The following is a 13608-nucleotide window of genomic DNA, read 5'->3' as shown; positions in this document are numbered from 1 at the left end:
TTTTTTTTTTTTTTTGTTTTTTTTTTTTTTTTTTTTTTTTTTTATGGACTTAGAAGTGGTTTTTTTTTTTTATGGTGCCCTCTGGTGGCTTCAAAGTGCAATATTAAAATAACATTAAGGTTGAGGCAATATTTTGGTTTCATTAAGTCTGGGTTCCTTTTTGTAAGAAAATAAACTTGTTTCTTCTGTTGAGTTTTTATCCCCCATTCTCTTTTTAAAAATTGAAGCATATAATGAGGAGAGGTTCTGACTCCAGACTTTTGCACAGAGCTTTTTTTTTTTAATTGGACTGTATGCCTTATAAAGCCCTGTGCCTGAGTAAAACCCAGACTCTTAGCCTCATCTTGTACTGCTAAACTCATGCTTAGTGGTTGTGATGCACTGCTGTTCTTGTGATTCCTCAGTCCCTTTAGGCTCTGCCCACCCTGGCCTGTACACATGTTGTCCTGCCTCCCAAAGCTCACCAACCCCTTACCTTATCTTTTAAGGGACTGTCTCCTCTTGCCCTTCAAGTCTCCACTTAAATGTTATCACTGTCTAAGGGAGCTCTTCTTTGACCATCCTAGTTAGAGCAGATTCCTCTCCATCATCACCATTTCTCTGAGTTCTCTCTTTTTTTTCATGGCACTTATTCTAGTTTGCAATTGACTTATTTCTATTTTTTTTAGTAAAAAGTAACAGTTTTGTTGATTGTGACTTTTATGATTGTGACTCTAATCCTAGAGTGTACACTTAATAAGAACTCTTTCTGTCTTATCCCTAGAACCCCATCACTTAGAGTATGCCTGGCACAAAGGGAAACTTTAAGTACATTATGAGCTAACATATTAAGATTCATTCATACTTATCTTGCTTGAATGCCAGTTGTTGGACATATCTTCACTTTTTATTTTCTGATTTAATGTATATAAAAAATGACTACAATGACTTTTGAATTGAATATCCTGTACAAATCATTATTAGTAACATTGAATTTTGTTGAACAGTACCAGAGATGTGAAGGATCTGGGAGATTGAGCTCAGAATATATTCTCGAAGTAGTGTTTAAAATAGAAACTTGTTATATCTGCTCTTCATCAAGTCATTTTTCTCTTAGAAGAGTAGAGTTTTTGAGAAAAATTTGTTATACCTGACTTCTGTTCTTGGTGAATTAGATGTACTTTAGAGTCTAAGATTCACCCATTTTTAAATATCAAGTGCAAACATGCCAAATCTACATCTTGATGGCTAGGAGATTATTTGTCAAGTTGTTCACATTTTTTTCCTTTCAGTCTGTAAAATTGAGAGTTTTGGACCATAATTTGCTTCTGTTAAATGTCTTAATAACTAATGCTTGTTTTTGAATTTTAAGTAATGTACTTTTTTTCCCCCCTTCAGCCCTGTCAGTTTGAACAGTGCATTGTACATTCTTTGCAGTCACTTAAAGGAGTTCTAGAGTGTAAGCCTGGAGAAGCCAGTGTAAGTTTTCTATTAAATTTCACTACTATTTCAGACTTTCCCAGGAGCTCTTGGGAATCACAGTTGTAAATAAGTAATTTCAGCACTAGAAAGCTTTTCCCTCAGCTACTTATTTGTTTAATTTGATTTTAGCTGTTGATTTCTTGTTTCCCAGATAGGCTGATGGAAGTTAAAATGTGAATGTTAATGTTGTAGGTAGAGTACTTAGAAATGTTGACACTTTGTATGCAGAGAGAATGACTGACCCAGATGTTGTCAACCAGCTCCATGCCAGTGCCTTACACAGGCCTCAAAACACTGCCCCTAGGGCAGCTCTTCATACCTGTCTCTTTTGGAGGGACAAACTGGAAGCAGTTTTCCCAGGAGTGAATTTTTTATATGGAACTTCACAAACAAAAAGTTTTGTTGTCTTAGCTAAATCCAAAAACTTTCATCAAAATTCTTCCTTTTAGGTCTTTCAACAACCTAAAACACAGGAGGAGGTTTGTCAACTAAGCATCAATATCATGCAGGTAATATGTAAAAGTACTGATGCCCTGAAGCCTGAAATAATGCAAATTATAGTAAACTTCCTGCTATTAATAATATATGTATGACATATATTAAATGTGTATTCTTTTTTCATCTTATCTGAGTCTGTAATAGTTTATAGGAAGTACGGTAACATAATAAAATTCAAGGTAAGATTAATTCCAACTTGTTCTAGCAGTACTCCTTTAAGTATACTTGCTTTTTTTGTGTTCTTGTCCTACTTTACATTTATTTCTCTTAGAGCACAAATTCAGTGACACGATATTTATACTGCATCTAGAGTGTGAAATTCTTTGATTGGACCCAATACTTTGTGAGGACATAAAGTTGAGCATGTGATTGAGTTGATGAGAGGAAGGAAAAGGTCTTTTCCTTAAATGCAGTCAAGATTGTTGTATAGTCAGACACTTGTGGGGATGAGTACTGAGTGTTATGTGGAAACTAATTTGACAATAAACTATTTGTAAAAAAAAAAAAAAAAAATTGTATAGTCAGAGCAAAACACAGGTACTTTTAATTGACCATCATTTGTGTTATATATATTGGCATATATGTTCCCAGTGCATACCTATAGAATATGTATATGGGATATATATATTCTGTCACTTCTGGGAGATATACATTTGTACATACATACATAACGCAGATATATATATTTGTTTTTTTATTTACATAAAATTAATGTCCAAATAGATTAGTTTCTAAGAGTTCATGCCACTGAAACTTTTTATTTTTGACTTAGATTTTTATATACTGTCTGGAACAGTTGAGCACTAAGCCTGATGCAGATGTAGATACTACACAGTAAGTAAATTAAAACTGACCTCATTGATGTATTTAGGAAGATTTAAAACACAGAATAATGTTTTCTATGTGGTCTTATATCCAAAGGCAATAAATGAGATAGATGGTGTATATTAAAATTATATTTTTACATATTTGACCTATATTTTTTTGTATGATTTATCTTTTTTTAAAAAATAGTTTATTTACAAGTAGGTTTCCATATAACACCCAGTACTCGTCCCCACAGGTGCCCTCCTCCATGCCCATCAACCCCTTCCACTCCCTCCACCCCCATCAGCCCTCAGTTTGTCCTTGGCATTCAAGAGTCTCTCATGGTTTGCCTCCCTCCCTCCCTCTCCTCACTATTTTTCCCCTTCTTCTACCCCATGGTCCTCCGTTAAGTTACTCCTAAGGATCGCATACGTGCAAACATATGGTATCTGCCCTTCTCTGCCTGACTTATTTCGCTCAGCATAACACCCTCAAGTTCCATCCATGTTGCTACATATGGCCAGATTTCATTCTTTCTCATTGCCATGTAGTATTCCATTGTGTAAATATACCATATCTTCTTGATCCATTCGTCAGTTGATGGAACTTAGGCTCTTTCCATGTTTTGGCTATTGTTGAGAGTGCTGCTATGAACATTGGGGTACATGTGCTCCTATGCATCATCACTCCTGTATCCCTTGGGCAAATTCCTAGCAGTGCTATTGCTGGGTCCTAAGGGAGTTCTAGTGTTAGCTTTTTGAGGAACCGCCACACTGTTTTCCGAGAGGCTGACCAATTTACATTCCCACCAACGGTGTAGGAGGGTGCGCATTTCTCCACATCCTCGCCAGCATCTAGAGTCCTCTGATTTCCTCGTTTTAGCCACTCTAACCGGCGTGAGGTGGTATCTCAGTGTGGTTTTGATTTGTATTTCACTGATGAGGAAAGATGCAAGCATCGTTTCATGTGTCTCTTGGCCATCTGGACGTCCTCTTTGGAGAAGTGTCTGTTCATATCTTCTGCCCGTTTCTTCACTGGATTGTTTGTTTTTCAGGTATGGAGTTTGGTGAGTTCCTTATAAATTTTGGATACTGGCCATTTGATACGTCATTTGCAACTATCTTTTCCCATTCCATCGGTTGGCTATTAGTTTAATGGATTGTTTCCTTTGCCGTGCAGAAACTTTTTATCTTGATGAGGTCCCAGTAGTTCATTTTTTGCTCTTGATTCCCTTGCCTTTGGGGATGTGTCAAGTAAGAAATTGCTGCGGTGGAGGTAAAGGAGGTTGTTTCCTGCTTTCTTCTCTAAGATTTTGATAGTTTCCTGTCTCACTTTCAGGTCCTTCATCCATTTTGAGTTTATTTTTGTGTATGGTATGAGAAAATGATCTAGTTTCATTCTTCTGCATGTTGCTGTCCGATTCTCCCAGCACCATCTGTTAAAGAGGCTGTCTTTTTTCCATTGGAGGTTCTTTCCTGCTTTGTCAAAGATTAGTTGGCTGTACATTTGTGGGTCCAGTTCTGAGTTCTCAATTCTGTTCCATTGGTCTATGTGTCTGTTTTTGTGCCAATACCATACGATCTTGATATGACAGCCTTGTAGTAGAGGCTAAAGTCTGGGATGGTGAGGCCTCCCCTTTTGGTTTTCTTCTTCAATATTACTTTCGAAATTCAGGGTCTTTTGTGGTTCCATACAAATTCTGGATACTTTGTTCTAGTTTTGAAAAGAATGCTGGTGTGATTTTGATTGGGATTGCATTGAATGTGTAGATTGCTTTGGGTTGTAATGACATTTTCACTATATTCTTCCACTGCATGAGCATGGAATGTTTTTCCATTTCTTTGTGTCTTCTTCAATTTCCTTCATAAGTTTTCTGTAGTTTTCATCATACAGATCTCTTGTATCCTTGGTTAGGTATATTCCTAGATATTTTATGTTTTTTTTTGTGCAGTTGTGAATGGGATCATTTACTTGATTTCTCTTTCTGGTGCTTCAGTGTTGGTGTATAAGAATGCAGCCGATTTCTGTACATTGATTTTGTATCCTGCAACTTTGCTGAATTCATGGATCGTTTCTAATAGGCTTTTGGTGGAGTCTGTCGGGTTTTCTGTATAGAGTATCATGTCATCTGTGAAAAGTGACAGAGTGACTTCTTTGCCAATTCTGATGCCTTTTATTTCCTTTTGTTGTCTGATTGCTGATGCTAGGACTTCCAGCAGTATGTTAAACAACACTGGTGAGAGTGGACATCCCAATTGTGTTCCTGATCTCACGGGGAAAGCTCTCAGTTTTTCCCCATTGAGGATGATGTTAGCTGAGGGCTTCTCATAGATGGCTTTTATGATGTTTCAGTAAGTTCCTTCTATCCCCACTTCTCGAGGGTCTTTATTAAGAATTTTGTCAAATGCTTTTTCTGCATCTATCAACAGGATCATATGGTTTTTATCTTTTCTTTTGTTGATGTGATGGATCACATTGATTGATTTGCAAATTTTGAACCAGCCCTGTAACCCAGGAATGAATCCCACTTGATCTTGGTGGATAATTCTTTTCATGTGCTGTTGGATTCGATTTGCAAGTATCTTGTTGAGGATTTTTGCATACGTATTCATCAAGGATATTGACCTGTAGTTCTCTTTTTTTGCTGGATCTCTGTCTGTCTTGGGAATCAGAGTGATGCTGGTATCATAAAATGAGTCCGGGAGTTTTCCTTCTGTTTCTGTTTTTTTAAATAGCTTGAGAAGAATTGGTATTAATTCTGTTTTAAACGTCTGGTAGAATTCCCCAGGGAAGCCATAAGGTCCAGGGCTCTTCTTTGTTGGGAAATTTTTGATAACTGATTCAATTTTTTCACTAGATATGGGTCTGTTCATGTTTTCTATCTCTTCCTGTGTGAATTTTGGTACTGTGTGTGTGTGCTTATGAATTTGTCCATTTCTTCTAAGTTGTCTAGTTTGTTGGCATATAATTTTTCATAGTATTCCCAGATAATTGCTTGTATTTCTGAGGGATTGGTTGTAATAAGTCCATTTTCATTCATGATTTTGTCTAGTTGAATGTTCTCTCTTTTTGAGAACCTTGGCTAGAGGTTTATCAGATTTGTTTATTTTTTCAAAAACCAACTCCTGGTTTCATTGATCTGTTTAACTGTTTCTTTGGTTTCTATATTGTTTACTTCTGCCCTAATATTTATTATTTCTCTTCTCCGACAGGTTTGCGGTGGTCTTGCCCTCTCCCTCTAGTTGCTTTAGGAGTGGTGTTAGATTTTGCCCTTTCACTTTTTCTAATTTCTTGAAATAGGCCTGGAGTGCAACGTACTTTCCTCTTAGAACTGCCTTTGCCCCATCCTATAGAGTTTGGATTGTTGTATTTTCATTCTCATTTGTTTCCATATATTTTTAAATTTCTTCTCTAATTGCCTGATTGGCCCATTCGTTATTTAGTAGGGTGTTCTTTCACCTCCATGATTTTGGAGGTTTTCCAGACTTCCTGTGATTGATTTCAAGTTTTATAGCATTGTGATCTGAAAATGTGTATGGTATGATCTCAATTCTTTTATATTTAGGCGGCTTTATGTCCCAGTATGTGATCTGTCTTGGAGAATGTGCCATGTGCACTTGAGAAGAAAGTGAATTCCATGGCCTCAGGATGTAGAGTTCTAAATATGTCTGTCAAATCCATTTGGTCCAATGTGTCATTCAAGTCCTTGTGTCTTTATTGATTTCCTGTCTAATAGGTCTATCCATTGCTGTAAGTGGAGTTTTAAAATCCCTTGCTATTAACACGTTCTTATCCATAGGATTGTTTCTGTTTGTGATTGTTTTAAATAGTTAGGGGCTCCCGTATTCGGTGTGTAGACATTTATAATTGTTAGCTCCGCCTGATGGATAGACCCTGTAATTATTATATAATGCCCTTCCTCATCCCTTGTTATTGTCTTTAGTTTAATGTCCAGCTTGTCTGATATAAGTATAACTACTCCAGCTTTCTTTTGACTTCCAGTAGCATGATAGATATTTCTCCATCTCCTTACTTTCAATCTGAAGGTGTCCTCCAGTCTAAAATGTGTTTCTTGTAGACAGCAAATAGGTGANGGAGGAACAAGGGGGAGAAGAACGGTGGAAATGGTGGGGGAAAGGGAGAGAGGCAAGCCATGAGAGACTCTTGAATGCTGACAAAAACTGAGGACTGATGGATGTGGGGGGAAGGGGGAGGGGTATGGAGGAGGACACTTGTGGGGATGAGCACTGGGCGTTATGTGGAAACTAATTTGACAATAAACTATTTGTAAAAAATAAAATAAAATAAAGAAAAATAAAGTCATTGTGTCCTTTTTGGGATTTATGCTTGTGGTGATATCTCTGGTATCTTATGTTCCTTGCAACATTTTCCTCATAGAGTCCCCCTCAGGATTTCTTGTAGGACTGGTTTAGTGATGACGAATTCTTTCAAATTTTTTTATTTGGGAAGACTTTTATTTCTCCTTCTATTCTGAATGACAGGCTTGCTGGATAGAGGATTCTTGGCTGCATATTTTTTTTTTTCATCACATTGAAGATTTCCTACCATTCCTTTCTGGCTTGCCAAGTTTCAGTAGATAGGTCTGTCACCACTCTGATAGGTTTCCCTTTGTATGTTATGGCCCTTTTCTCCCTAGCTGCTTTCAGAATTCTCTCTTTGTCCTTATATTTTGCCAGTTTCACTGTGATATGTCATGCAGAAGATCGATTCAAGTTACGTCTGAGGGGTGTTCTTGGTGTCTTTTGGATTTCAATGTCTGTTTCCTTCCCAGATTGCGGAACTTCTCTCCTATAATTTGTTCAAGGACTCCTTCAGCACCTTTCCCTCTCCTCCTCTTCTGGAATTCCTGTTCTATGGATATTATTGTGTTTGATTATATAGCTGAGCTCTGGAACTCTTCTTTCATGGTCCTGGATCAGTTTATCTGTCTTTTTCTCAGCTTCCTCTTTTTCTATAATTGTGTCTTCTAAGTCACTTATTCTCCTTTGTGCCTCTCCAGTCCATGCATAGGACGCCTCCATTTATAGCATTTTTCCATTTGTCACAGCTATTTATAAGCTCTATAGTCTTTGTGGCAATCTATAGTCTTTGTGGCAATAGTTTCTCTGATGTCTTCCATGAATTTTTCAAACCCAGCAATTAATTTTAAGTCATGTTCAGTTACTTTGCTTATATCTGTTTTGAGCAGTTCTTTAGCTGTCAGTTCTTCCTAGAATTTCTTTGGAGGAGAATTCTTCCGTTCATCATTTCGGGTAGCTTTCTATCTCTTGTTAGTTTAAAAAGCTTCTTATGCATCTGCACCTGCAAGTGTTGCTGTACCAAAGAAGGCTCTTTTACTGTCCTGGACCTGTCTGTTCAGGAAGTGTTCTTTAATTGGTGTCTCTTGGACTCTCTTGTTGAGACCTTGGTTATTTTATTTTCCTACTCATATTGGTATTTGGAACTCTCCACCATGTGTAGTTTGGCTTGTTTCTTGAGGTAGCCCTGGAAAAAAAAACAGACAGCAAACACACAGGGAACAAAGGCACACAAATGCACAGACGAATCCAACAAACATGCTAAATCAAAAGGGGATAAGAAAAAAAAAAGGAAGGGACACATACAAAAAAAGAAATAAAAAGCGGAAGGAAGGAAGACAAATAATAAAAATAAAAATACATAAAAAAGAAAAAAGAAGAAAAGAAAAGGAAAAAGAAAAAACCCAATAGACAAAGGAGAGTCTAAAGCATAGAACCAGAATTCCCAGCTACAAATAAATAGCCAGGTGTATGCAGTGCTGGTGGAAGAGCATATACAAAGAGAGAAATAACGGCGGGGAGGAAGCAAAATTGAAAATGAAATGAGCAGGCAGAAAGACTAAGAGGCTTAATTCAAATAGAGAAAGAGGGGAATATGGTTGGAGAGGAAGCGAAGGAAATGACGATAATGCTACTCAGAGAAACTGTAGTCATTACTCAAGAGAGAAGGAGATAAAAAGGTAGCGGTGGAGGTGTAGAATTTACATCTAGAGATTGTTTAAAGTGTGGCTGTTTAAGCAAGCCAGTCACCAGAATTAATCAGGGCAGTGCATCCATGTTGGTCTTGCCCAGGCTCCGGCTCTGGTAAAAAAAAAAAAAGAAGAAGAAGAAGAGGGCAGCTCTCTAGCGAGGATGGGCGTGGTTTGGTCCAGTGCATCCTGCAGGGGTCCTGCCTTGGTGGTTGTGGGGATAAAAGTGGTGGTGCCTCAGTCCCTTTTAGAACCAAGTGTTGCAACTCACTCTTTTGGGTGTGAACTACCTGTGCCGGAGGCATAGCCAAGGTGGGCCTTGCTCCATATCCCAAGCCTGGCCTCATTTCCAGATCTCAGTCCATGCACCCCATTGATATTGACCAAAATAGAAACTCGCAGGCGAGTCCCTCAGAGCAGTTTCAAGCCTCTAGCCTTCCCGCTGGGGATCGAGTCGGAAGCCACTGCTTGAGTCCCCTCCAGGTGGTGCCGGTGAGCGAGGAGCAGTTTTACCTGGGGTCTCTTGGGACCAGTGCGTCCCGCCTAGGGTCAGCTCGACAGCAGGTACGGGTCCCTCTGTCCCATCACCCGAAATATAAATACGCCGGCAAGTCCCTCAGAGCAGTTTCAAGGCTCTAGCCTCCCCCCTGGGGGTCCAGCCAAGCCAGAAGCAGAACAGTGCAGCTTCAGGCACTGCTCATGTCCCCTCCAGGCTGGGCTGGCAAGCAAGGAGCAGTTTCTCCCGGGGTTGCCTGGGACGGAGTCCGTCCCCCTAGGGTTAGCTGGACAGCAGGAAACCGGGTCCCTCTGTGTCCTAAGCAGAGGTTTTTCTCTTCTCCAGCGACAGGGACAATGCCTTGAGCAGTTTCAGTCACTCTTTCCTTTTTTCCCCCTAGACTCACCGCAGCTTCCCGCAGAGGGGGATCCTCCCCCTTCCCTCTTTGTCTTTGGTCCTGGCCCGATTTTATCTTCCCCAGTTTGCACTCACGCTATAAGGTTTCTCAGCGGACTAATTCTCCTTTTCCTCCCAAACTCCTGGATTCTGTAAGGGTTCCTATGATTTCAGGCCTTCTAGGTGTGAGAGATGGGGGCAAGTGAAAGGTATGGAGCTCTCTACTTCTCCACCATCTTGTCTCCTCCCTTTTTATGATTTATCTTTTTTTTTTTTTTACAAATAGTTTATTGTCAAGTTGGTTTCCATATAACACCCAATGCTCATCCCCACAAGTGCCCCCCTCCGTGGTGATTTATCCTTTGAACTCATCTTAATTAGTATTACTAGAGACATGTTGGACAAAGAGTACCTTATTAGCTTACTAATTATTGAAAGGAACAAGTTTTATAAATAATAAGAATGAAAATTAAAATATGTAAATCTAGTTGATAACCTTTAGAATCCTGATATTAGAGATTTAGCAATACTTTTGTTAAAGACTAATTTTGCTAGTAGAATTAAGTCTGGGCCAGGCTTAGTTATTTGAGCTCCAGAGAACACATTTTGATTCTTAATATTTATGAATTCTGGTAATAACTATTTAATAATGTAGTTCTCTATTGTCTTTTAGAAATCTATTTTATCTGAATGATACCTGAATGTATTTGGCACCTGTAACTTTTCTGCACCTAAGGTTAATGCTCTGACACCTAAAATACTAAAGTAAATGCCTCTTATATCTGTAATTGATCATTTCAGAAGTTTTCCATTTTTGTGATTTTCTTGGTACTGGTTTTTACCAGTTTCTCACTGACTTATTCTACTTAGCTGCAAATAGCTAGATTTCATTCTTTTTTTTTTTTCTTTTTTATGACTGAGGAATAATCCATTGTATATATACCACATCTTTCATCAGTTGATAGACACTTGAACTCTTTCCATAATTTGGCTATTGTTGATCATACTGCTGTAAGCATCATAGTGCATGTGTCCCTTTGAATCAGTACTTTTGTATCCTTTTGGGAAAGACCCAATAGTGTAATTGCTGTATCATAGGGTAGTTCTATTTTTAACTTTTTGAGGAACCTCCATACTATTTTCCAGAGTGACTATACCTGTTTGCATACTCACTAACAGTACATAAGTGTTCCTTTTCCCCCATATCCTTGCCAACACCTTTTGTTTCTTGCATTTTAAAATCTTGTTGATTTTAGCGATTCTGACATGTGAGGTGATATCTCATTGTAGTTTTGATATGCATTTCCCTAATGATTTGTGAAGTATATCTTTTCATGTGTCTTTTGCCATCTGGATGCCTTCTTTGGAGAAACATCTTTTCATGTCTTCTATTTTTAAAAAATGTTTATATATTTATTTTGGGGGGGGGAGGGACAGAGAGAGAGATTGAATCCCAAGCAGGCTCCATGATGTCTGCTTAGAGCCTGACATAAGGCTCAAATTCACAAACTGTAAGATCATGACCTGATCTGAAATCAAGAGTAAGACACCTGACTGAGCCACCCAGGCACCCTTCTGCCTATTTTTATATTGGATTGTTTGTTCTTTGGGTGTTGAGTTTTAGAATTTAAAAAAAAAAAAAAAAAAAAAATATATATATATATATACACACACATATATAAATGTTTTTATTTATTTCTGAGAGAGAGAGAGAGAGAGAGAGATAGCATGGGAGGGAGGGTCAGAGAGAGAGGGAGATACAGAATTTGAAGCAAGCTTCAGGCTCTGAGCTAGCTGTCAGCACAGAGCCTGACATGGGGCTCGAACCCATGAACTGTGGGATCATGACCTGAGCCGTAGTTGGACGCTCAACTGACTGAGCCACCCAGGCACCCCTAGAGTTTTTTTAATATATTTTTGATACTAACCTTTTTTTGGATATATCATTTGTAAATATTTTCTCTCATTCTGTAGGTTGCCTTTTAATTTTGTTGAGTGTTTCCTTTGCTGTGCAGAAGCTTTTTATTTTGATGTAGTCCCAATAGTTTATTTTTGCTTTTGTTTCCCTTGCATCAGGGAAGTTACCTAGAAAAAATTGCTATGATTGATGTCAGAGAGGTACTACCTGTGTTATCTTCTAGGATTTTTAGTTTCAGGTCTCACATTTAGGTCTTTCATACATTTTGAATTTATTTTTGTGTATGGTATAAGAAAACGGTTCAGTTTCATTCTTGTGAATGTAGCTATCCAGTTTTCCCAGCACCATTTATTAAAAAGGCTGTCCTTTTCCCATTGGTTATTCTTGCCTTAACCATAAATGTGGATTTATTTCTGGGTTTTCTGTTATGTTCCATTGATCTGTGTGTCTGTTTTTGTGCCAATACCATACTGTTTTTGATCACTACAGTTTTATAATATAACTTGAAATCTGGAATGGTGATGCCTCCAGCTTTGCTTTTCTTTTTCAAGAGTGCTTTTGCTAATTGGGATCTTTTTGCTTCTCTACAAATTTTAGAAGTTCTAGCTCTGTGAAAAATGCTATTGGTATTTTAATAAGGATTGCATTAACTATGTAGATTGCTTTGGATAGTATGGGCATTGTAACAATATTTGTTTTCCCAGTCCATGAACATGGGAGTATCTTCCCAATTCTTTGTGTTGTCTTCAGTTTCTTTCATCATTGTTTTGTAGTTGTAAGAGTGCAGATCTTTCACCTGTTTGGTTAGTTTATTCCTAGGTATTTTATTATTTTTGATGCAGTTGTAAATAGAATTTTTTTCTTAACTTATCTTTTTGCTGCTTCATTATTCATGTATAGAAATGCAACAGATTTCTCCACATTGATTTTACATCCTGTGATTTTACTGAATTCATTTATTAGTTTTAGTGGTTTTGGTGAAGTATTTAGAGTTTTCTATATATTTCTGAACTTTATTTTCTGTTCCATTCATTCATATATGTTTTATACCAGTTTGTGTTATTTTAATGTTCATTAGTTCACTTTTTATTGTTTTTCAGATTGGTACCCTTCTATTGCTTTTGTTTTAAGATATTATTTGTTATTTTCACTTATTTAGTGTTCTGTATGAATCTAAAATCCATTGGTTAGGTTTAAAGAAAAGAATTTTCACTAAAGTGTTTAATATGATTCTGTTATATCAGTTAATCAGAGGATTTATAGTATATTCTCCCCTGCAATTTTGTATATCTGGTTACTTGGTTATTAACTAATTTCCTAACTCAATTCACCGATAAGTGATTTGCTATGAAAATGAGCTTGAAAGAGCCCTCTGGAGATTCTGATAGGCAAAAACATTTGAGTTAATTTAAGTCTATACCTAAAAACTAAACTGTTTGGTATTTTCCCTTTTGGTGACTTTTAAAAAATTTGAGTATTTGGAAGAGCCAAAAGCAAATTTCATAATGGGTCTGTTAATAGTTAGCCTACAGTGTCTGCTTTGAGCTGTTGTTTAATATAAAAAACAGAGAGTTATGCGATTTTTGACCAAGATTTTAAAGTCAAATTTACATAGAGTTTATTATATTTTTTTAAATTGAGGTATAATAGGCATATAACATTATATTAACATTTTTAATTTTAGTGCTTTAATTGTAACTGTTCTCTTACTTGTTTCTGTTATTTAGCCTTTCTGTTGATGTTTCTTCTCCTGATTTGTTTGGAAGTATCCATGAAGACTTCAGTTTGACTTCTGTAAGTAAGATGATAAATAGAAAGCTGAAATGTCATTTTAAAACTATATAATGGGGGCGCCTGGGTGGCTTAGTCGGTTAAGCGCCCGACTTTCGCTTGGGTCATGATCTCGCGGTTCGTGGGTTCGGGCCCCGCGTCGGGCTCTGTGCTGACTGCCGGCTCAGAGCCTGGAGCCTATTTCAGAGTCTGTGTCTACCTCTCTCTCTGGCCCTCCCCTGTTCACGCTCTCTC

At 37.7% G+C, this 13608-nt stretch overlaps 1 protein-coding gene across 1 annotated transcript in view; it reads left to right on the top strand.

Annotated features, from left to right (window-relative positions):
• The window catches only part of LOC144218270 (exocyst complex component 2), a gene marked incomplete at its 3' end in the record, with an annotated part of 168588 nt that overhangs the window by 149234 nt on the left and 5746 nt on the right, over positions 1–13608 (top strand). The window contains exons 18-21 of the mRNA XM_077748126.1: positions 1378–1458; positions 1911–1970; positions 2732–2793; positions 13311–13377. Of these exons, the coding sequence (XP_077604252.1) occupies positions 1378–1458; positions 1911–1970; positions 2732–2793; positions 13311–13377 (270 nt within the window). The remainder of the gene's footprint in view (positions 1–1377; positions 1459–1910; positions 1971–2731; positions 2794–13310; positions 13378–13608) is intronic.

This window comes from Crocuta crocuta, unplaced genomic scaffold, assembly GCF_008692635.1.
Source record: "Crocuta crocuta isolate KB4526 unplaced genomic scaffold, BGI_CrCroc_1.0 scaffold471, whole genome shotgun sequence".
NCBI classification, from domain to species: domain Eukaryota; kingdom Metazoa; phylum Chordata; class Mammalia; order Carnivora; family Hyaenidae; genus Crocuta; species Crocuta crocuta.
The sequence above is the reverse complement of the archived record's forward strand: the minus strand, read 5'-3'. Positions and strand labels throughout refer to the sequence as shown.